General features: G+C 40.3%; 1 protein-coding gene across 19 annotated transcripts in view; it reads left to right on the plus strand.

The window, feature by feature from the left end:
* DLG1 (discs large MAGUK scaffold protein 1) overlaps positions 1–23,291 on the plus strand; it is a 176,122-nt gene that overhangs the window by 119,109 nt on the left and 33,722 nt on the right. For all 19 annotated transcript variants that reach the window (XM_075716850.1, XM_075716852.1, XM_075716851.1 and 16 more), the window contains 3 exons: positions 10,526–10,652; positions 12,843–12,999; positions 14,153–14,255. In XM_075716850.1, coding sequence (XP_075572965.1) covers positions 10,526–10,652; positions 12,843–12,999; positions 14,153–14,255 — 387 coding nt within the window. The remainder of the gene's footprint in view (positions 1–10,525; positions 10,653–12,842; positions 13,000–14,152; positions 14,256–23,291) is intronic.

Here is a 23,291-nt window from a genome sequence, read left to right on the forward strand (position 1 = left end):
ATGGTTGCCATGAAGATGTGCACTGCCATCTTGCCTCGAGTTCTTAATTTCTCAGTATACATGACTTAGTTTCGCATCCATTTTCTGGAGGTAAATGGCCTGGCCACACATGTAGGCCCTCTTTCATCCCATTACTTTCCTCCCTCCCAAGTATCTCTCCCATTTGGCTGCTCTCCCTGTAAGTGGGACTTGAGAGAGACAGTGGCGTTCTGTGTAGCCCAGTATACTGGTCCTTCGCGTGAAGTGGCACTTCTGTCACTGAAGTGAAAAGCCTGTCTCCTGAGCTGTTGTGACCCTCAAGCTCCAGCAGCTGCTTCTAGGAACATTTTTCCTCCTGATGAAGCATTTTGAAAAAAACACAAAAGATTTCTCGGATTCCAGGTGTCTGTCTGTCTTCTGTCCTTTTGTGACCTTTGACAAAGTTTGTGGGCTAAAGTGCTGTCTGTGCTTTTGAGTAGATTTTCTGGCTTTCATTTCATTTAGCTGCCGTTTTAGCATTCAGTTCTCCGTCTGAAGTTACTCTTTTTTTTTTTTTTTTTTTTTAAAACGCTGTTTCTGGTAGACTTTTGTCAACAGTTAACTAAAGAACATTCTTCTGCAAAGTGCTGGGTCCTTTGATGAAACTTCAGTCTGTTTCTTTTCCTTGCAATGGGAAAGCCAAGGCTTCATACGCTTGTCTCCGTTGATCAAAGTGCAGCTGGCTGTTACTGCGGCTGGCCTAGAGACTCTGGATCTGCTGACTGAATTTTGCACACAAAATAGACCCAAAGGTCTTGCCTGAGGGTTTAATGATTTAATTCAAGGAAATCAGTTTAGCCTTTTCCTAAATTTTTCACTTATCAGAAACAACTGCATATGCCTAAGACACTAGATTCTATTTTTCTAATAAAGGGCAGAACAAAAGCTTTTTCAGGACTCCTCAATATTTTCACATTTACAATGGAAATTTCAAAGGGAGATCCCAATCTCCTCAAAGGCTATTGCTTTTTTATAAAGGAGTACTATAATTTTGCAACTAGAAAGCCTCCCCTTTCTGTAAGGAGCTGATCAATTAGATGGAAGTCATACCAAAAAATACTGGCTCCTGTACATAGTATTTTAGAAGATGATGTTTTCAGGGTCACCATTTCAAGGTTTGTTTGCACCTTTGTTCTCATCTCAGATGAGACATCCAAAAGTGATGCTGTAGCTGGCTCAAGAGCTTCAGGTTAGAGACTCTGAAGAGCTTTGCCAGATGACAGTTATTAAAGAGGTATTTTCTAGAATCACCTGGATTGAGAGTAAGTGTTGAAAGTTACCAGTCTTCCTTCTTTACCTACTCACCTGCAGCTCTTTTGAGACATGTATTTGTAATCCTCCTTTGCATTTCTGTCCATCAGAATCCTCTTATCCAGGTTCGTAGGAGTTCAGGCCCATCATAAAGGAGAAGTAATATGTACTATTCCTTTCACTACCGAATCCCTTAAATTCACACAGAGGCTGCCTATGGACATGCCCATTACAAATGATGTTAAGGTAGAAACCCTGTCTACTGCCTGAATGTATACGTAGACTGCTCACTGACCCAGAACTCCCCTTGGGTTTTGGTGGTGGGGTTTTTTTTTGTGGGTTGTTTTTTGTATTTTTATTATTTGTGTGGGTTTTTTTTTTTAACACTCATCAGAAACATCTAAAAGCATAGTGCACAGTACTTACTGCCTTGGTATCTGTACTGTCTGCAGAACATCCAGTAGATTGCTCATTATGCTAACTTTTGTGAACATGAAAGTTCATTCAAAAGCCCACAAAACACCAAATTCAGAATTTGGTTGTCTTTAAGACTTTCTCTCTGCAACTGGTCTAGTTTAGTTCCAGGGCTGCCTCCCTTTGTCTGGTGATAGGGATTTAAAATGCAGAGCTAAGGATACTGAAAAACTGCTTGAGAACCAGGTTCACATATTTCAGTATCCAGGTTTTTTTTTTTTTTCAAAATCGGTTTTCTTTTAGAACTCCTGTAGTAAGAGTACCAGCCACACAATAGTACAGTCTTGTCAAGTGGTCTGATGGTGCAAAAGATGGGACACAGTAAGTTAGCATCCATAGAGATAATTAAATCATTTGATATTTGATATTTCTTTGGGGTTACTGTCTTTGTATCGAGGGATTTGATCAAGAGTTTTCTGAGATTCTGATTTATGGCAGTATTTATTGAGAAGAGTACAGATCCTGCCAACATAATTCTTTGTGCACCTGGGGCTGAAAGTTGATCTCTGTCATTTCAGTGAGTGAACGGCTTCTGGCTGCCCGTGGGGGAAACTCAGGTTGAAAATCTTGTTAAAGAAGAGTTGGAGCTGTCTGAGACCAGAGCATTTAGCAGGGAATGTATGTGGAAAAAAATAGCTCATAGTTATGTGCTGTAGCTCCAGACACTGGTACTGTGAGCAATGAAAGCTTGACCGCAGCCCTTGACAGTCTGGAATAGTTGATTGCTATGCCTGTTTCTATCACTTCTGTGAGATTTTTTCTTTTAACCCTTGAGGTGTGGATTGCTAGTTTGAACAGTTACTTTACAGTGAACTCCATTTTCTGACTCAAGAAGAATGCAGTATGAAAGATTGTTCTTTCTGAGCACATTGCAATTTGAGTACCGTTCTCCTGTGTGGCATCCAGTCTCTGAGACACTGAAAGATGTGAGCTTCCAGTATAAGAAACATGGAAATTCAACAAAAAACTCCTATGTTCATTGTATGCAGAGGAACAACAGCACTGCAGGTGGGATGGTCCTGTGGACCAATGCCACCCAGCTGGCTAGCACCATTGGCAGCTAAACCGATTTGTGTGTTTAATAATCATAGCTATTAGTCTTCTGTAGTAGGTCATATGTCAGTAGGGAATGTAAACTGCCTCAGTAATCTATATAGGAATATTGGTCATTAAATGGCTCTTGGAACAGATGTCCAGTAACTTGTTGGTATAACGTTTTTAAAGTTATTCAGTTGAGATATTAATAAAAAGGTCTAGAACTTGCTATTTAAAAACACCAACCTTACCTGTACAGTGCATATTGTAGGATATCAGAGTCAGAAAAGGGTCTACACCATTTTTGAGAGACAGAGGACTTGCTTTCTCTTCAGGCCTCCTTTGGAGACATTATTAATGATGCATTTTTGACTCCTGAAGTATTTGACCTTTGTGTGTGTGTGTGCATTGCTATAGTATTTACACTCTGCATTGAGAAATAAAATATTGCAAGATAGGGAATAATCAGTTTCCTCACTAGAGATATAAATGCCTTATTGTTCCTTAAATGGCATAAATAGGGGAAGAGAAGAATGTGTAATAACAGTAAATTACAATAAGGTTTTAATTTTATTTCCTATTTTAGAGATTGTACTTGTGATTGGTATCCCCAGTTTGCAGATAATAAAGAAATAATAGGAAATCTTCCATTTTCTTTTTGTGTAGAGCTGCATTATGTCAAGGGGGGTGTGTGGAAATGGAATTTCTCCTTAAGAGTCTTTGACTTTTCCTGTCAAAGCAAGTTCATGTTATGTATGTAATTTACTGTTCATCCAAAACACAGTTCCTCTATCAGTTACATCAGTAATAATATTTACTTGGAAATAGAAGTTTAGACCTGATTTAGGATTTTGAAAGTGATGGCTTCCCTTTTGTTTCTGTCATATTCTTCATGAATATTCTTTAGGTATAATCTCCAGCTAAAACAGTTTTAGGAAAGGCACAGACACTTTTTTTTTGCAGGAACTCCATAGAGAGCCTTTGAATGCCTTGTAGGTTTGCTTTCCTAGTGCTGAGAATACCAGCCTTGAAAAAGGGCCTGACTTTTCTAAACAAGTACCATATGTAGAACTTTATAAATGATGTAGCCAGTGCTGATGTGGAACAGTTACAGGTCTGAAATAATAAACTGTTATATTGCTAGATAGCTGAGTTTTAGTTACATCCTGAAAGGATACAAAATTTAAAAAATAAGAATATGTGACTGTTAGATGGTATGTATGTTTCTGAACGTGATGCAGTCAACAGCTTTAGGAACCTTAAAAGCAATCAAATGAAAAGTCAATGAACATAAAATTTGTTATGAAAAATTTAATTACTTTCTATAAAATAGGCATCTTTATAGCTGCCACTGACTTGTTAAAAGCAATTGTAAATTCATTTTGTGAAATGAGAAGATTTAGTGCATGAATAGAATGTACAGAGCTGCTATACTGTGCTACAGTTGCTTTGTTTTTTTTAATCAAAATCCATTTTTCACTAATTGGAAAAGAGCTCATAAAGTCTGCATTCCATTTTTTTGTGCTTTAGCTGTAAAATTTTCTGAGGAAAACCAAAATAACTGTGTCGATGTACAGGAGTAATTTTTTAAATTATCACTTGTTTTAAACAAAAACTGTGTACAGTGACATGGAAATACACTTTTGTATTAAAATACATATATTATTTTCTATTGAAAAGGACATATTGCTGTATGGTTTGGTAATCATTGTATAAATCTGTTGCCAAAACTCCAGTGTGGCCAAAAAATAAGTTTTGAAATTCACAATAAACTGTCCAAATCTGTTACCAGTGCACAGAAGCTACCTATTGTGCTGGGGGCAGACAGAAAGAATTTAGTAGTGGGATCTGTAGTCTTCAAATCCTTGCAGGGAGCAGAAGGATGAAGGTTCAAAGTACATGTGTTACAGCTGTTTGAAAAAATAGTTATAGGAGTCATGTGTCTTGAACAACTCCCCTCCTGGCTCTAAAGAGTAACTCAACTAGTGGTCATCGCCCTCCCAAGGGTTTCCACTTGCCTGAAAGGCATCACCCAGATGGAGCTCCCGCACAAACACAGAGCTGTCCAGGTCTCCGGCTGCAGGGAGTGCCCGAGCCTGTCACTCATACCGGAGGGCAGCCCAGACAACAGCTGTTTTCGGTGTGACCAGGTGAATGACCTGCTCAGCCTGGTGGCAGAGCTGAAAGAGGAAGTGTTATCAGGGAGTGTGAGAGGGGAATAGATTGGAGCCACACCCTACCATCCCTGAGGCCAAGGCAACAGATGGAGGTTCTACAAGGAGCAGAGGATCCCTTACCCTCTTGCCAGCAAGCAGAAGGAGGGAACCCAAGAGACGGGGGGGAATGGAAACAGGTCCCTGCCCGGGGCGGCAGGCAAATCCCCTCCTGGCCTCCCTCACCTTCCCAGTTGCCTTTACACAACAGATACGGGGCTCTGGAACTTGAGGGCCAGGCAAGTGAGGATGTAGGTGAAGGTCCATCCAGGGGGTTGCCTAGGGCAAGTCAGTCAGCCCCACACATTACGACTGCTTCTGTTAAGAAAAAAAGGTGGGTAATTATAGTAGGCAATACTCTCCTGCAGGGAACAGAGGGCCCAATATGCCATCTAGACCCATCCCACAGGGAAGTCTGCTGCCTCCCTGGGGCCCGGATTACAGACATTACTAAGAAACTCCTTGGTCTGGTACAGCCCTCTGATTATTACCTGCTGCTGGTTATGCAGGTTGGCAGTGATGAGGTTGCAGAGAGATGTCCTAAAGCGATCAAAAGGGACTTCAGGGCACTGGGGCGATTGGTTGCAGGATTGGGAGCACAGGTAGTGTTTTCCTCAATCCCGTCAATGGCAGGGAAGAATGCAGAAAGGAATGGGAAAACTCACGTGATTAACAAGTGGCTCAGAGGCTGGAGCCGCCAGTGGAATTTTGGTTTTTTCAATCATGGGGAGGTTTACACGGCACTGGGCCTGCTGGCGGTAGGTAGAGATCAGCTGTCTCCAAGGGGGAAAAGGATTCTTGCTCATGAGTTGGCGGGGCTCATTGAGAGGGCTTTAAACTAGGTTTGAAGGTGGAAGGGGATATAACCAGGCTCACTAGAGAGGAGCCTGAAGGTGGCATGGCAATGTTGGGGGTGAAATCGATAGCTTTGGATAGGAGCAGCTGGAAGCCCTTGTGCAGCAGGATAGCTATGACTTAGTCGCCATCACAGAAACACGGTGGGATGACTCTCACGAGTGGAGTGCTGCACTGGATGGCTATAAGCTCTTCAGAAGGGATAGGCAAGGAAGGAGAGGTGGTGGGGTGGCTCTGTATGTTAGGGAGTGTTTTGATTGTATAGAGCTCAATGATTGTGGATGATAAGGTCGAGTGCTTATGGGTAAGGATGAGGGAGAAGGCCAACAAGGCAGATGTCCTGTTGGGAGTCTCTTATAGACCACCCAACCAGGATGTAGAGATAGATGAAGTATTCTACAAGCGGCTGACAGAAGGCTCACAATTGCTAGCCCTTGTTCTTGTGGGGGACTTCAACTTGCTGGACATCTGCTAGAAATACAACACAGCAGAGAGGCAACAGTCCAGGAGGTTTCTGGAGTGTGTGGAGGATAACTTTCTGATGCAGCTGGTAAGTGAGCCTACAAGGGGAGGTGCCTTGCTTGACCTGCTGTTTACAAACAGAGAAGGACTTGTGGGAGATGTTGTGGTCAGAGGCCGTCTTGGGCTTAGTGACCATGATATGATAGAGTTCTCAATTCTTGGTGAAGTAAGGAGGAGGGGCAGCAAAACTGTTACCATGGACTTCTGGAAGGCAGACTTTGGTCTGTTCAGGACACTGGTTTGAGAGTCTCTTGGGAGAGAGTCCTGAAGGGCAAAGGGGTCCAGGAAGGCTGGGCCTTCTTCAAGAAGGAAGTCTTAAAGGTGCAGGAGGAGGCTGTCCCCATGTGCTGTAAGACGAACTGGCGGGGAAGATGACCGGCCTGGCTGAACAGGGAGCTTTTGCTGGGACTCGGGAAAAAGGACAGTTCACCACTTTTGGAAGAAGGGGCAGGCAACTCAGGAAGAGTACAGGAGTCTCGTTAGGTCATGCAGGGAGGAAATTAGAAACGCAGAAGCCCAGCTAGAACTCAATCCGGCCATTGTTGTAAGAGAGAATGAACAAATGTTTCTACAAATACATTAACAACAAAGAGAGGCAAGGAGAATCTCCATCCTTTATTGAATGCGGGGGTGCAGGGGAACATTGTCACCAAGGATGAGGAAGAGGCTGATGTACTTAATGCCTTCTTTGCCACCTTCTCAGTCTTTAATAGCCAGACGAGTTATCCCCAGGGCATTCAGCCCCCTGAGGTGGAAGACAGGGATGGGGAGCAGAATGGAGCCCCCATAATCCAGGGGGAAGCAGTTAACCTGCTATGCCACCTGGGCGCTCACAAGTCTATGGGGCTGGATGGAATCCACCCAAGAGTACTGAGGGAGCTGGTGGAGGAGCTTGCCAAGCCACTCTCCATCACCTATCAACAGTCGTGGTTAACAGGGGAGGTCCCTGATGACTGGAGGCTTGCCAATGTGACACCCATCTACGAGAAGGGCCGGAAGGAGGATCCGGGGAACTACAGGCCTGTCAGACTGACCTCAGTGCCAGGGAGGACTATGGAGTGGTTCATTTTGAGTGCACTCAACAGGCATGTGCAGGTCAGCCAGGGGATCAGGCCCAGCCAGCATGAGTTCATGAAAGGCAGGTCCTGCTTGACCAACATGATCTCCTTCTATGACCTGGTGACCCGCCTGGTGGATGAAGCAAAGGCTGTGGATGTCATCTACCTGGACTTCAGTAAAGCCTTTGACACCATCTCCCATAGCATTCTCCTTGGGAAGATGGCGGCTCATGGCTTGGACGAGCATACTCTTCGCTAGGTAAAAAAATGGTCTGGGTGGCTGAGCCCAGAGAGTAGTGGTGAATGGAGTTAAGTCCAGTTGGCGACTGGTCATGAGCGGTGTTCCCCAGGGCTCTGTTTTGTTTTGGGTCCAGCCTTGTTTAATATCTTTATTGATGATCTGGATGAGGGGATTGAGTGCACCCTCAGTAAGTTTGCAGATGACACCAAACTGGGTGGGAGTGTCGATCTCCTGGAGGGTAGGATGGCCCTGCAGAGGGACCTGGACAGGCTGGATCAATGCGCCGAGGCCAACTGTATGAGATTTAACAAGGCCAAGTGCCAGGTCCTGCACTTGCGTCACAACAGCCCCATGCAACGCTGCAGGCTTGGGGAAGAGTGGCTGGAAAGCTGCCTGGCCAAAAAGGACCTGGGGGCGTTGGTTGACAGCCGGCTGAAGATGAGCCAGCAGTGTGCCCAGGTGGCCAAGGCGGCCAACAGCATCCTGGCTTGTATCAGGAATGGTGTGGCCATCAGGAGCAGGGAGGTGATTGTCCCCCTGTACTCGGTGCTGGTGAGGCTGCACCTGGAATACTGTGTCCAGTTTTGGGCCCCTCAATACAAGAAGGACATTGAGTTACTGGAGTGTGTCTAGAGAAGGGCAGCGAAGCTGGTGAAGGGTCTGGAGCACAGGCCTAATGAGGAGCAGCTGAGGGAACTGGGGTTGTTTAGCCTGGAGAAGAGGAGGCTGAGGGGAGACCTTATTGCTCTCTACAGCTACCTGAAAGGAGGTTGTAGTGAGGTGGGTGTTGGTCTCTTCTCCCAAGTAGTGAGCAATAGGACAAGAGGAAATGGCCTCAAGCTGCGCCAGGGGAGGTTTAGATTGGATATTAGGAAAAATGTCTTCACGGAAAGGGTAGTCAAGCATTGGGACAGGCTGCCTAGAGAGGTGGTGGAGTCACCATCCGTGGTAGACCTCATGAAGCTGTCTTGAGGAAGCTTCCTTTTGTCTGTGTTGTAGAAGGAGGCGGGCTATCTCTTGCACTCAGACTCTGATTTTTGCTGAAACCATTTGTTAATACAGAGTTGCAGTTTCTAAAAGTTCTGCACAGTGCCAGACTAGAGCATGCAACTCACTGAAGGCTGGTGTGTCTGAATAACACACTTAAATACTTTATCAGCTAGTGCTTTTAAACTGCCTAAGCTCTTAATAGTGGATTTTAATGCTTGCTGAAACGCATTTTAGAAAATGGAAAGAACTTTAGTGCTGTGAAAAAGCTTTAAAGAATAAAAAGCAATCTGGCTAATTAGATATGATATCAGATGCTATATGCTAGGCATTAAGGTACTATAGGTGGTTCCCTATCTGGCTTAGTACCATTTTTATTAGACCATTGAGTATGGTAAGACGGTGCTGATGTGATACATTCTCCATGTATGGAATTTACTGCACGCAGGTGTGCTAGGAGTCTAGAATCATACAGAATCAATCCAGTGCAGATTGGGTGGTTTGAAAGCTGGCTATTCAGCAAATGTCTCCATATAAAAATACTTTTGATGAAGTTTGGATGTGATCCAAATGGTCTTCCAGCAGTTTAAAAAGAAAAAAAAAGGAGAATATACGGGTCACTTCTGCAATCTGTGTCATGTCTATTCAGTTAAAAAGCTTTGGTTTAAGCGTAAATCCTCAAAGGCCAAGAACCACGTCAGATACAGTAAACAAATAAGAGTGAAGAGAGTCTGGCAGCTTTATTAATGTTGAATCTGAGAAGTGTCCCCACCCTCCATGTTTAAGCCTCAAAGCTTGAAGCACCTACACCAGCAAAAAGACTTTCAATTGTAGAATATACTTTGTGATAGGAGTTGGTGGGTATGACTATGCCTGGTGAATGGACACTTAAAATTGATGTGCCTAACTTGGAAATATAATGCACCGTTTTAATTATGTATTGGAACAACTCTGCTGGGATTGTGGAATGTTTTCCATCAATTGAAATCATCAAGATGCTAAATTTTTCTAGCACATGTGTTGTGGTTCAGGTAAAACACATGCGCTTCATGCACAGGATTCATGGCCTGTTATGCAAGAGGTTAGACTAAATCCTTTTAATACTTCTTTCTAGTTTTAATCAATGAACCTGTGAATAAGGCAACCGACCCTTGCAGTACAGTTGAAATTTTTTTCACTAGCTTGTTTATTCCTCTCAGTAAATTGATGCCTCTTACCTTGAAGAATAGGAGGTGGAATAATCGTACTTTTGTTTCCTGATGCATGCTGTTGGCTGAGCACATAGCAGCATCACTAACAGCACCTGTGCTATTAAGGATGGTTTTGTTCAGTGTCTAAGAAATGTAACATCCCTCCCTGTTCAGACCTGGTAGTCACAGTGGCCCTGGAGTGTTCTGGAGATGCTAGGGTGCTCTACATCAAAACATTGAAAAGAAAGAGGTAGGCAGCTTGACAGTTTGGAAGAAGTGTAACATTAAAATGTTGTATTTTTTCCCTGTTGCTCCAACATAGTGATGTTTAAGAAACTAAAATTATTAATTGACTTCAGTGAAGTTGAAGACAACTTTAAAAATGGATAAATCTCCAGACTGTCTTCATGGGCTTCAACTATCCAAGGTGTCTCTTTCTAAAAAAGGGGGTTTTGAGACTCAGTCAAACTGAAAAATTTGCTTACTGACTTAGTGTGAGGAGACTGGGGAATGTGTAGATGTGACACAGTATTTTAGAACTATGATATTTATAATATATCATTTGAACTGTTATATTTTGGTTTTAGAATAGGTGACTTAAAATACTTTGTTTCAGTTTCTCCAGCTCTTTTTCCTTATTACCTTAATGCTTATTTTATTTTAATTTTTTCCTCTTTAAAGCTTATTCTCAGCCAGTGGATAACCATATCACTCCATCTGCCTACCTGGGACAGTCCTTGCCCCCAGCATCACCAGGGCGATATTCACCAATTCCCAAGGGAATGCTTGGAGACGATGAGATTACCAGGTAATGAATAAACAAAGCTACATGTCAAATTAGTTAACCAGGGAAGCTCATAAGATGTGTTTGTGTGCAAAATACTAGTGAATACTGTGTTTTATTTCAACAAATAAATGCAAATCATTAGTTTCTTAACACTTGTAAACACTGGTGTAAGGAGAAAACTAGATTTTTTTTTTAATATATATATATATAAAAATACAAACACACACACACACATATATACATATATGTACACACACACGTACACATGATTTATCAGTCCAGGAACAGTATTAAAATCAGAATGACCTGCCAAAATGCTCCATGAGTTGACTGAGCTTTTTAGGATGGTAGTATGAGCAGACTAGAGATTATTTCTTATTTTGAAGCCAGCACGTTTTTTCTTTCCCTCCACACCCCCCCGCCACACACAGATAAGGGTTTGTTTTGATGGATTAGTAAACCCAGAAAGGCTAGAGAGCTCTTAATCCTTTCCCATTAACAGACTATTCATTACTTCACTGATTCAGTAGGTTGCATTAATATTTTGTTCATCATCGCTGATAAAGGGAAGATCTTCTAATTTTGTTACCCTTCTGTTCTGCAAGTATAGGGATGTTATGCATTTTCAGTACGCTGTTGCTGAATTCTCTGTCACACCATCATCTGATACGGATAACATCACTCAGTTTCTGAGGCAGGGTCTACCCAGGATTGACACATCAGTGGTATAGTAAGTTGGAGAATGAGTTTTAGTGTATTGGAAGGTAGGATAGCCTCAGATATGTCTTTGTAGTTATTTTTAACTTAGGGTTGGGTGGATGTATAAGCTGAAGTGATTCTGTCCTGCTGGTAGCATTGCTGAACTTACAGTTTTATAGCTTTCCTTTAAAATTACTGTAAAGGGAGGTTTTTAGATTTCTGCTGAAATGCGAGGGCTATTCAGAGAAGGCTTTAGGTGATTTTCATTAAATTACCTTCCCATCTCCTGTTCCCTCCATCCCAAAAAGAGGTTTAGACATTTTGAGTAATATTTTTAAAAGAGACGGTGTATTTATGTTCTCTAACTGCAGCATTTTTGTTAAAGTATTAGTGTGATCCAGAGCAATAATATATAGATTTTCACAATGTCATTCATTTGTAATGAAATGGTACTCTGAAAAGATGAATATAATAGTTGATAGGAGGTGAAATTTAAGAATTTGACACTAAGAGCTAGTGTAAAATTGGAGTGGTTTTTTAGAAGATCGGACTGAATGATATTTTTTGTTTTGGAAAAATACAGCTTCTTAGTTTATCCTACAAATTAATAATTAATGCCTCCAAATACTTAAGAATGTCCATTAATTGTTCTTTAGTGCTCTCTAGTGATTTTTCAAATGCAGTACACAGTTGCTCTGCTTTATTAGAAATGTCTGTTTCTGAAATCACCTATGCTTTTCTTGTATTGGCAGATTAGTAGATTTTTGGAAGAAGTGTTTGTGCATTGAAGTTGATTGGCCTTATCTTAATTTGATCAGTATTTCTTCTTTCCTCTCCCCGTCCAAGCCAGGATGGGATCCTATAAAAAGAATGCAACAACTTGGTTTAGATTTAACATTTCAATTGCAGTCGCTGCAAATAAATTACAAATGTATTTGAGAATGCCATAAATTCTGATTTTTTTTCTTTTTTTGAAAAGGCTTATGCATACTTCTTGAATTGTTCTTTGTTATATTTATTGTTTGACCAAGTGGAGTGAAATTAAAGCAGTAAGGACATACTTTTCATTGTTGATGTTTGCATTAGAATTTGTTCTTCATGTTTCAGAAAGGGAAAACAGTATTTTTTTTGCTTGCTATTACCATTAGATAGAATAAGACTGTGAGCTATACTGAGGCTCTTGAACAATATGGAAAGTGTTAAGTAATGGCATTTAGTGCTGAATAGGATTATAGCATAATAGGAATTTAGAATACATACATACTTATGAATTGTTCAGTTTGCCTAACAACAAGCAGAACTGAAAGCATACAAATAATAGAAGCTATTATTTGAAGGTCTAAGCTGCCGGGGGAGGACGACACATGACATTGTTGCCTTAAGAAATGTGTAACTTTCGATACCTAAATTTTCAACACTACTTCTCTCAGAAAACATAGCTTTTTCTAATTATTTATTTTACTTTTGCTGGTGACTAGTGACCAAGATTTCATATTCCTTTCCTTCCTTCAGGGAGCCTAGAAAGGTCATCCTGCATCGAGGATCAACAGGTCTTGGTTTCAACATTGTTGGAGGAGAAGATGGAGAAGGAATTTTCATCTCTTTCATACTTGCAGGAGGGCCAGCTGACCTGAGTGGAGAGCTTAGGAAAGGAGATCGTATAATTTCTGTAGGATTCCTTGCTGCTTTTATTTAAACAACAACAAAATTTCATGCCCCTGCTACCCCCGATATTAGTGCTAGTTAATATGGTTTATATGCAAAGAATATCATTAACTGAGCTAAATTTGAGACAATGGAATAGATGCCAATATACTTCCAAAGTATCTTGGAGGACTTCAGTCTGCCCCAGTTTCTCATCTGTAACCTGATTAAAATAGCACTTTCCTATCTCAGAGGGTTGGGGTTTTTTTTCAGTGAAGCCATTAACTTATTTTAGACTGGTAGCTGAGGTGTGTGTGTGTCTAAATTGAAAGAATGCAGTTTTCAGAAATAAGCCTTCTAATGAGATGGGGGCAATTGGCAGTAGTGTCTAAAATTGGGTCGTTTACTTCCTGGAGTAACTACTAAACTTCCCATTAGTCTTAAACAGATCCATCTCATACCTGTCTGAGGGCTTTTTCTATATTAGTACTGAAGGTCATAAAGATTTTGTGTGTTTCTTTGTGCAATGACTTAATGCATGGAGAATCATTTCTTTGGACAATTACATTGTAATTTGGTAGTTATTTAAGAGGGAAAAATAATTTTGGCTCTGCTGTTACTAAAATGCTGATATTGAAGTGCACCTTTATTTTAGTTTGAACTATGAAAAATACTTTTGGTTTAAAATGTGACACATGCATTTCTACTATAGTTTTTTTCTGACACTATTTTTAAATCTGCTGCATCGAAAACGTGGCTAGACAATTTCATGGAGGGTGTGGTCTGTCACTGGATGTTAAAGATCATAGTTTGTAGGCATGCTTTAGATAAGGAGGTCCCTGAAGCCCTGTTGTAGAAAGGTGAGGTGAACCATCACAGGAAGTAACATTCTCTGGGTCTCCTTAAAAAGAAAGAAAAAGGTGTTAAACAAGAAGAAAATTGACCTAGCGAATACAAATTTATTAAGTGATGTACTGTGACAATTACAGTATTTCTTAACAGAAGGGTATATGTGAGAGAGGATTTATTGACTTTGGTTTTCAGTAAGGATCAGTAATCTTTGTATTCACTAGCTTGTAATATTGGAAACAGGGAAAACTCACATGGCATGGAAACTGTTATGCGATGATAAACACAAACATTTATTTTGATAAAGAGCTTTTCTGTATTACTTGTAGGTAAATGGAGTAGATCTAAAAGCAGCAACCCATGAACAGGCAGCAGCAGCCCTGAAGAACGCAGGCCAAGCAGTAACTATTGTAGCTCAGTACCGACCAGAAGGTAAGGGTTGCCTTACACGTTCAGAACTTGGTAGAAATACCACGTTGTTACTTTTGTATTTCACAGTTGTCTTCACCCTTTAATATGGTGGTTTTCTTTTCCTTAGTGGTAGAAGGATAAAAGACTAATTCCTTCTCTGTTGTGTTGATTCACATGACCTAAGGAGACCATCAGGTTTTCATTCCTCTGTTTTATTCTGAGCTGGCATTTCTGTTTATCCAGCAATTTCTTCCAGTCCAGACTGCAGCTAATGCTGATTAACCATCCTTGTGTGTTCTGCAGAAGCCGAATAATACTGCCTCATCGCAATACACGTATTTGTCCTCTTGTATTTCTACACCACATTTCAAACGCTTTTGATATTTGAGACTTTTAAAATTCAATAGTCTAAAATTATATGCTTACCTTGAGTCTGTAAACACGTATATTATTGTTTATATATATAATAAGACATTTTTGATGTCTTACTATGAACTGTGATGATCAATAGCTTTCTCTGATTTTGCTAAATTGGATGGCCCATCATTAAATCTTTATTGCAGTGACTTGTCTGCTTAAATCTTTCCTTTAACAGTGCTGGCAAGGGGTAAGTGTAGGTGTTTATCAGGGCTGGACATTGAGCAGGACTGCTGTCTTCATCTGAAATTTTTAGGTAGCTGATTGCAGGACGCTTTTCTTCATTCTTTATTTCTTCTCTTCCGTCATGTTTCTCCTATCCTGTCCTCCCCAAGTCTTTGAGCAGGACTGCTGTCTTCATCTGAAATTTTTAGGTAGCTGATTGCAGGACGCTTTTCTTCATTCTTTATTTCTTCTCTTCCGTCATGTTTCTCCTATCCTGTCCTCCCCAAGTCTTTGAAACGTTAGCTTTCGCATTCCTTTCCTCTCTCCCTCCACCCGCACCAACAGTGTATATCTCCACTGATCCAGGAACTCTGCCAGTAATAAGGCAAACTGATTTTTCATTGGTGGTTTTTTTTGTTTTGTTTTGGTTTGGTCTTTTTATCTAGTTCATGGTCAAATCCCTGCAGCCAGCCCATGTTGTCAATGCCTGTATTGCCTTGAGAGGGTGTGCTGCCTCCTTCACATGTCGAATCTGTAGACTGCTCTGTTCCAGGATTTGTTTTCTAGCACTGCTTGCTCTGAGACTTCTTTTTAGAAAGAATAGTAATGCCATCATTGGTTCTGGAATATTTGCTTTGGCTTTCTGTCAGGATTGTCACATATTTCTGTTGATACACATTTGGCCTGTCCTCTGCTTAGCTCTCAGTGTTGTAACGTGTGGGTCAAATCGGTACACCTTCTTGCTCCCTGCATAGGGATCCTCCACCTTGTCAAGAAATAAAACTTGTGCTTTTATTTGCCCATGAGTTGTTCTTTTAAGCATCTGGCCACTTTTTTTCTCTGGTAGAATATATCCCAGGACATAAGCACTGTTTTTTTGTTGTTGTGGGGTGGGGTTGTTTGGTTTTTTTTTCCTTGCCAAAGCCAGTATCCAGACTGCATGCAAAAGCAGCAGTTTTTCAGTCCTCTCTTTCTGGGATTCAGGCTTTAAAAAGAAAAGAATCCCTTCATACTCTGAAAGTCAGAACTGTCTTTTCCTTTTAGAATAAGAGAACTAAGCATTTTGGATGGTTTCTGCTCTTTCTGCATTGGAAATAACAGCTTTCTTCATTACCGCTTGTCCAAGTAGATAACTTATTTTCTTGAAACATGTATTGAGGTGCTTGACTGACTCATGGGATTGTGAGTCACTGCATGGAGATCTGCCCAGAGCAACATATGCTGCCTCTTACAAATTTCTCAATGACTGTCACTTGTAGACTTCAAACCTAGAGCTGTACTCATTCCTTCATGATTACTGAAGCATTCAGAATCAGACTGCATGCAATTGAGCTGTATTGAGAGTGCAATTCTCAAAAAATTATAGGGCCCATTATAGAGGATGCATGTGGGAGATGTTACTTGAATTATCCTGGATTATGGGCAGACATGTAATACATTATTCTAAGAAAGGATTTTATGGTGGGGTTTTTTTATGATGTTTGGTCTGCATGACTGTCTTTCTGAAATAGTGCTTAAAATCTCCATTTGGAATGAAGGTGTTGGAAACATGTTAGGGCTCACTCTACCTTTTTGAAGTACAACATGAAGGAAAAGTGTAAGTAGGAGATTGAGATCCCCTGTAGTTTGGAGGCAAAGTGTGAATTGACACATGGCCAACCTACCTCAGAGAGCTCAGGTTACTAGTGTCTGACTTTGACATCTCTGCTTGGTTCTTCCTTACTCCTCGTAAAAGAGGTTGAATGGAACTCCAGCTGTCAGCTGCTTTCAGGTCTGGTGTGGGAGGTAAGTTGGATCAGATACTCACTGTTCATATCGTAGAGATTAGTAAAGAGAATATTTCCTTAAAGGTTGCTGTTTGTTTATTATGGTAGGAAAGCAGTCTGTTTAGATTTGACTTCCCAAATAGAAAATATCATCCATGTGATTGAGGGTACTTGATAAAAGTACATATGTTCTTTGATCATCTTCAGATTTCCTGAATTATAGCTGTGGATGGTCTTCTTTTCCCCTCACTTGATCATTTAAGTTGGGAAATTTTATATCTCTCTCTCTTTCTCTATGAGATTATCTCCACTTTTTGTTTATGCCATTCAAAAAAAAGTTAACAAGTATTAAAATTAAAAGTTCATAAAATTGTTGTTCATCATTGGTGTTTCTCAAATGTCATTGTAAAGATGAAGAGCATCAGTTACAAGTGCTTGCATTGCATAAATATTTTATTTATATTTATAAATCCAGCAGGATTTTGTAAAAGATGCTGACAGCTAGGACAGATCAAGGAGATTCTAGACATCCATCAGGGCTCATTATAACTGGGTAAATAGATTCAGTATGATAGGAGCATTTGGGAGACACTTGGGACCAGCTCACTTCGCTCCCTGTAATTGTGTATGACAGTTGGTATATTCATAGATGTGGGGAATGCTAATTTATTTTTTTGCATCCTACCACATTAGCTCTATCAGAAATTCCTTATTTGTCTTTCTCCTCAGGTTTCTGGGAAAAGAGGGTTTTTGCAAGCGGTTCTCTCACAGAAAAGCCTGAGTAGGCTGTACAAACATTAATCTTTGGAAAACGGCTATCATGGAAAGGGTTGAATGTTCTTGATCTGTCTCTTTAAATCCAGTTAGACAACATGGTTTATCAAACACTAGTTACTGGACTTGGGGTAGGCTAATATGTCTGAATGATACTGCTTTTATCATATCCGGGCTCAAATTACGTAACTGCTGACTTTTTTCCCTTAAATCTCCAAAATGTTCCTTGGTTATAGAATCGGGTGAAAACAGATGTAATCTCATTCCTAAAAATATCATTTTGGGCATTCATTTAGTTTCCAGCAGTGTTCCGTACATTTGAGAGATGCCTTTCAAAATTTTCCTATTATACTGAGTCAAATTTCAGCAACTTACCAGCACTTACCGGCAAAATAGGGAATGTGAAGGTATTCTCCTGTTTACAAAAGTAACCTGTGCATCAGGCACCAGTTCTGTACTACCACAATTGTAGTCGACTGACTTCTGCTTTCTCCTTGTAGAGTCCATGCTTTATCTTGCAAGTTACCTACGAGCTATTGTTGTAAAATGTTGAGTCACCTATTGGGTTGTATTTGTACGTACTTTTATGGTACACACACACGCGCATGTGTATACAAAATCTCCGTTGTTGCAGAGATCCCTGGGTTTGAACCTGCTGGGGCTGGATGCTGCAGAGGAGTCATCCATGGCAGGAGAACAGATGTTTGGGAAATGCTAATTATCCTGCGGAAGTGGAGGGGAAGTCAGGATGTCATTCTCATTTTACTCTGTTTGGAAGCTTGTCCTTATTACCCAACTTGTACTACAAATTTCTATCTCCTTTCAAGACATCATTCATGAATAAAAAGGGATTTTGCTTTACTGTTGAGTTCCACTGGAAACGAAGTACCACGACCTGTAGCAGTTTCGAAGAAGGTGGTGTTGCTCCAGTACACAAAAGCATTTTGATGAGCCATTTTAATTTGTAGAGATTTCCAAGCCATTTCATTTTCCTGTTGCTCCCTGGCTCTGCAGAGACACCTCAGTGCCACGCTGCCATCTCCCTTCTCTGGGTTTTCTACAGATAGAGGGTGGCAAGGAAACATTGTGATATTAGTGTGGAAGAATGAGAGGAAGCTCTAGGCAGTTGGATATACGTGTATCTCCTGGGACTGGGGATTCAGAGATGGTCAGAATTCTGATCATGCTACGTAGTGGGGATACAGGAACATGAGAGTCTCAGTGCTTGAAGGGAATGTAGTTGAAGAGAGGAGCAGCAAGGGGGAAGTATAGGACTGTCCAGATGTGTACAGCCCTTGGAAGACTCTCCCCTTGTTTCACATTAACATTTCCATTGTTATGTCCATTCAAATTAAAAGGTCACCTGAAACATTCTTATGTGTTTTTTGAGGATGACATAATAATAGTGTTATCTCAAAATTCAGAATTTCTGGAAGGTTAGATTTTGCCATTCTGAAAAGGTATGAGGTGCCAGTAGGCTACCATGACAGTATTATAGCTTGAGTGCATTTAAGTGTTTAAAAATAAGAAAAACAGCCAAAGAAATACATTAAAAATATGAAAATATATTTGGTTTAAATTGGGTAGAAAATAACTTTGTGGATTAAACATTTTTGTTTTTCAAGGATCCACCTGACATACCCAAAAAAAAAAAAAAATCATTTTAACTAGTACAGCAGTCTTTTTTTTCATGTGAGTTATCAGCTGCCTGTTTGTCGTGGTTTAGCCCCAGCCAGCAACTCAGCACCACGCAGCCGCTCGCTCACTCCCCCTACCCCGATGGGATGGGGGAGAGAATCGGAGGAGTAAGAGTGAGAAACACTCCTGGGTTGAGATAAGAACAGTTTAATAATTGAAATAAAGTAAAATAGTAATGATAATAATAAAAATATAATAATGATAATAATAATAACAATATACAAAGTAAGCGATGCACAATGCAACTGCTCACCACCCGCCGATCGATACCCAGCGAGTCCCCAAGCAGCGATCGCTGCTCCCTGGCCAACCCCCCCCCCCCCCCAGTTTCTATACTGAGCATGACATCATATGGTATGGAATAGCCCTTTGGTCAGTTTGGATCAACTATTCTGGCTGTGCCCCCTCCCAGTTTCTTGTGTACCTGGCAGAGCATGGGAAGCTGAAAAGTCCTTGACTAGCATGAGCAGTACTTAGCAACAACTAAAACCATCAGCGTGTTATCAACATTATTCTCCTACTAAATCCAAAACACAGCACTATGCCTGCTACTAGGAAGAAAAGTAACTCTATCCCAGCCGAAACCAGGACACTGTTACTTAGAATTTAGAATCTACATTGGTCTGTCTTTGTAATTCAGCTGATCAAGTCCATCTGTACATATCCACTTCTTTTGTGACAGAGCAGTAAGATGGTTATGTGATCAGATTAGCTCCATGTTCTTAGGTGATTGGGTGGGTCAGTGTAAGATTAGGACAAGGTGGAGCCAAAACTTCAGAGAAGTTTTTAAGGTGTTTTTTTTGTAAAACCTCTGCTTCTGAACTTACATTATTCATATAGGTAGTTAACACACATATTTCTTTCCATTTTATTAAAGGAAGAAAGTGATTCTCCATTGCAAAATGTATCAAGATTCATAGTTCAATCAAAATGCCTTGTACTTTGTTAGACACATTTTTAGGTGGATTTTCATGGGTGGGGTTTTTTTGTTGTTGTTTTGAAGGAATGTATTCATCTACTGAAAACAAGATCCAAGTATGATAACTTTGTATTTTTCATTCTCTCTTTTCTTTAAAACAAATGAATCCAAAGGAAAAAAAAAAAAAGGAGGGCGGGGGAGGGAAGCTTTGTTAGAATTTGCCTTTCAATGGCCAGTATTTGGCCAATTTTTCTGTTTATGACACTTCATCTATACACTGTTTTCTAGTAGAATTTAAACCAGAATGAATAAGCTCTGGGAAATGGTAGCACTTTCATGTGTATAAGCTAAGATTATTTTCTGAGCATTTGCCTTGAAATATATTATAAATCTTCTGTTTGTAGAAGTCCAGCTGGAGTAACACAAAGCTAATGATGCTTTTGCAAAACTTAGTTTTTGGTATTTGTTTTGTATCAAGAGAATGAGCTTCCCTTGATTTCTAGCTGAGAACATGGATTGTCTTAACCAAAGGTGGTTTAAAAGCTCAGTACATCCCAGTTTCATAAAAGGAAAGATTCTAAGAAAAAATCATTTAAAAAAGTTTACCCTGTTTAGGGGTACGTGGTCTCTAGTCTTCCGAACTTTTGTCCCTGCTTGTTTTGTACCTGGTTCTACTCATTTGCAAGTAATCCAGATTAGTCAATTAAGGTATCTTTAAAATCGTGCCCATTAAGATTAGAAGTAGGGTTCTGCTATATATAGTCCTGATAGACTCTATAAGGCGGCTTACACATGTTTTAATCCTTTAAAACCTCACTCCTCTTTAATATAATAAATGAAATTGTTTGTCTTTAAGAACAGTTCAGCCTTTTATAAGTTGTGAATGTGTGGTAAACCTTCAAGCACCTTTTTGGTGAATTCATTTCAGCAGTGACTGGACCTAGTCTCTTTCTGAGTTCTGCAGGCTCTGTGGGAGGTGTTCTTAACTAAATACAAATGCAATTTTTCTAATCTGTTTTGAAATTCCGTGGCCTAGTCTTTCAAGTGATTAATGAGGTACAAGCTCATTATACATTAGAGTGCATGAAAGCCACCAATAGCATGTGGAATGCATTGTGGTCTCTCTTAGGTCATGTTAATATAAAACGAGCATTGAAGCAAAGTAGTATCTCCTCAAAAATTATGTATGATGTGTTTATTGTGGTGCATACATTTTAATAGGTAACCTCTTTGCTAGTGTTTTTGAGTGGTTGCACTAAACGTGCTATACTCCACAACCTCTTCCACCAACTGAAATTTATACTGCAGTCTATAACAAGAAAACATGTGCAAAACATGAATGGTACCTACGAATTTATCAGATACCAGTATAGATAATCAAGGGGTGGTAGTAGAACATGACTAGAACTCATAAATACAACTTCAGTCATCTATATGCTGTGGCAAGTCCTCAAGCTTAGAATTGAAAACAAATGGAAGGTCAATACGAGATCAGTCTGATGGTGGCCATCCTAACTTACTACCAGGCTCTGTTTCTCAGTTTGTTTGGAGGCACCATGAAAAGGAAAATTGAGTATACTGAGAGTGGAGAAAAGAATATAAATGAGTAGTTATATAAAATTGTCAGCACAAGAGTCCTGCTTTGACAGATCCAATGGGTCCTGCTAAAGGAGGGCTTTCCACAGACAGATGGGATGAGGGAAGCAAGGGGCATACTTTCTTAATTAAAGTGAACTTTTTCAGCTCTTTGTGGGTTCAGTATATGTAAGAATCTCTGCTTCTCAGTGCTGTGCTGCCATCTGTTCCCTGTACGCACATCCATGCTTTCATGAGCTGCTTTTTCTTCTGTGCTGTTTGCTGAATTTTCCATCCCTTGTCATAGTCTTCTGTTCTTTCGCTCCATTTGCTAGAACGTGCGTTCCAGACCAAATTAATGTTCATTGTAGTCTCTTTTTTTCCCTCTTCCCCTGCCTGTATAGACTACTTGCCATGTATCTCTGTTTATCACTGTCCTCTTGTTGCTCACCAGGTAGTCCAGGAGAGTTTCACTGCTCAGACCCTTTCTCTGAAGTTTTGGTTTCTGTTAAAATAAACATTGACATTGAAAACATTACAGTTTTCTAGGTAAAATCAGTTCAGGCATTCAGGAGCAGAGGACTCTTCCAGGATTTCCTAATCTCCCCCTGCCCCGCTTTTATTCACTGCTGTGCAATATGTGCAGGCATGAAATAGAGCAGATTTATTCTAGTTTTGCACCATCTGCTTATCCAGTATAATTTTGAAGTTTAAACTTGAGCCCAGATGTATCCATCCAATGTTCTTAACAACTGATTATGTGTAAGCCAGAGTAGGCTTTGGGTTTTTTTCTTTGGTGCTGGTGGGGTACTGTTGGATAAATGCCATGAACTGAAGCAGCAGATGCTTGTGCTTCCTCAGGCTCTGTGTCATGATAAGCAGGTACTACTCCTTCCCTCCCCCCAAACTTACTGGAAACTTTGAGAAAATTCTAGCTAAGAAGAGATACTGTTATTCTTTTGTTCTTATTTTATTGCATTTCATTTTAGTCTTGCTGCCTGCTGCCCTTTATTTGCTATGTAGCATCAGCAGCTTTCCTTCAGAACATTAGAACAGATCCTGACTTCTTAAGTTCCATTCATTGCTGTTGCATACACATCAGGTTTCAGATCCTGGTCAAATGCTTACCTGAAAGGACTGAGGGTTTGGATTGTGTGGTTTGGTTTTGTTTTTTAGTTTCTTTGGGGGGGGTGGGGGTGGTGTTTCTTGTGCCACCATAGTTCTTATTAAAATACTATTTTAGAATCTCAGTGTTTTGATGGCTGTGGAAGTTGGAAGCATATTTGTAGATGGAGTTCCCATGACCATCCTACTCCATTTGGGTTAAAGTCAGTTTTGTTTTTTCATTTAAATAGCTTATGTCCTTTCTGTTTGGTTACCCTGACTAGAGATCAATCATATTCCTTCTCAGACAAGCTCTTTGTTTCCTCTTAACCAAGAAAGCGAGTGTCCTTTTTATCTTGTTCACTGTGCCTGTTCCAGCTCCAAATTTCTGGAACATTGAAGTGGCAAAACAAAACTTTTAAAAAAAGTTTTATATTTATATGTGCATTGTATGGCTTTGTCACACTTAGCCATATGGAAGTTTATTGTGCTGTTCACTGTGATTTAGGGAAAAAGATATGATCAATTTTGTCATACATTATATATGTAATATTATGCATATCCCATAAGAAAGAATGGAATTGTAAAGAAAACGGTTCTCAAGCATTTAGGAGAATTTAGTGACGGTAAGCTGAATGA

Source organism: Pelecanus crispus, chromosome 9 (genome assembly GCF_030463565.1).
Source record: "Pelecanus crispus isolate bPelCri1 chromosome 9, bPelCri1.pri, whole genome shotgun sequence".
In the NCBI taxonomy this organism is placed as follows: domain Eukaryota; kingdom Metazoa; phylum Chordata; class Aves; order Pelecaniformes; family Pelecanidae; genus Pelecanus; species Pelecanus crispus.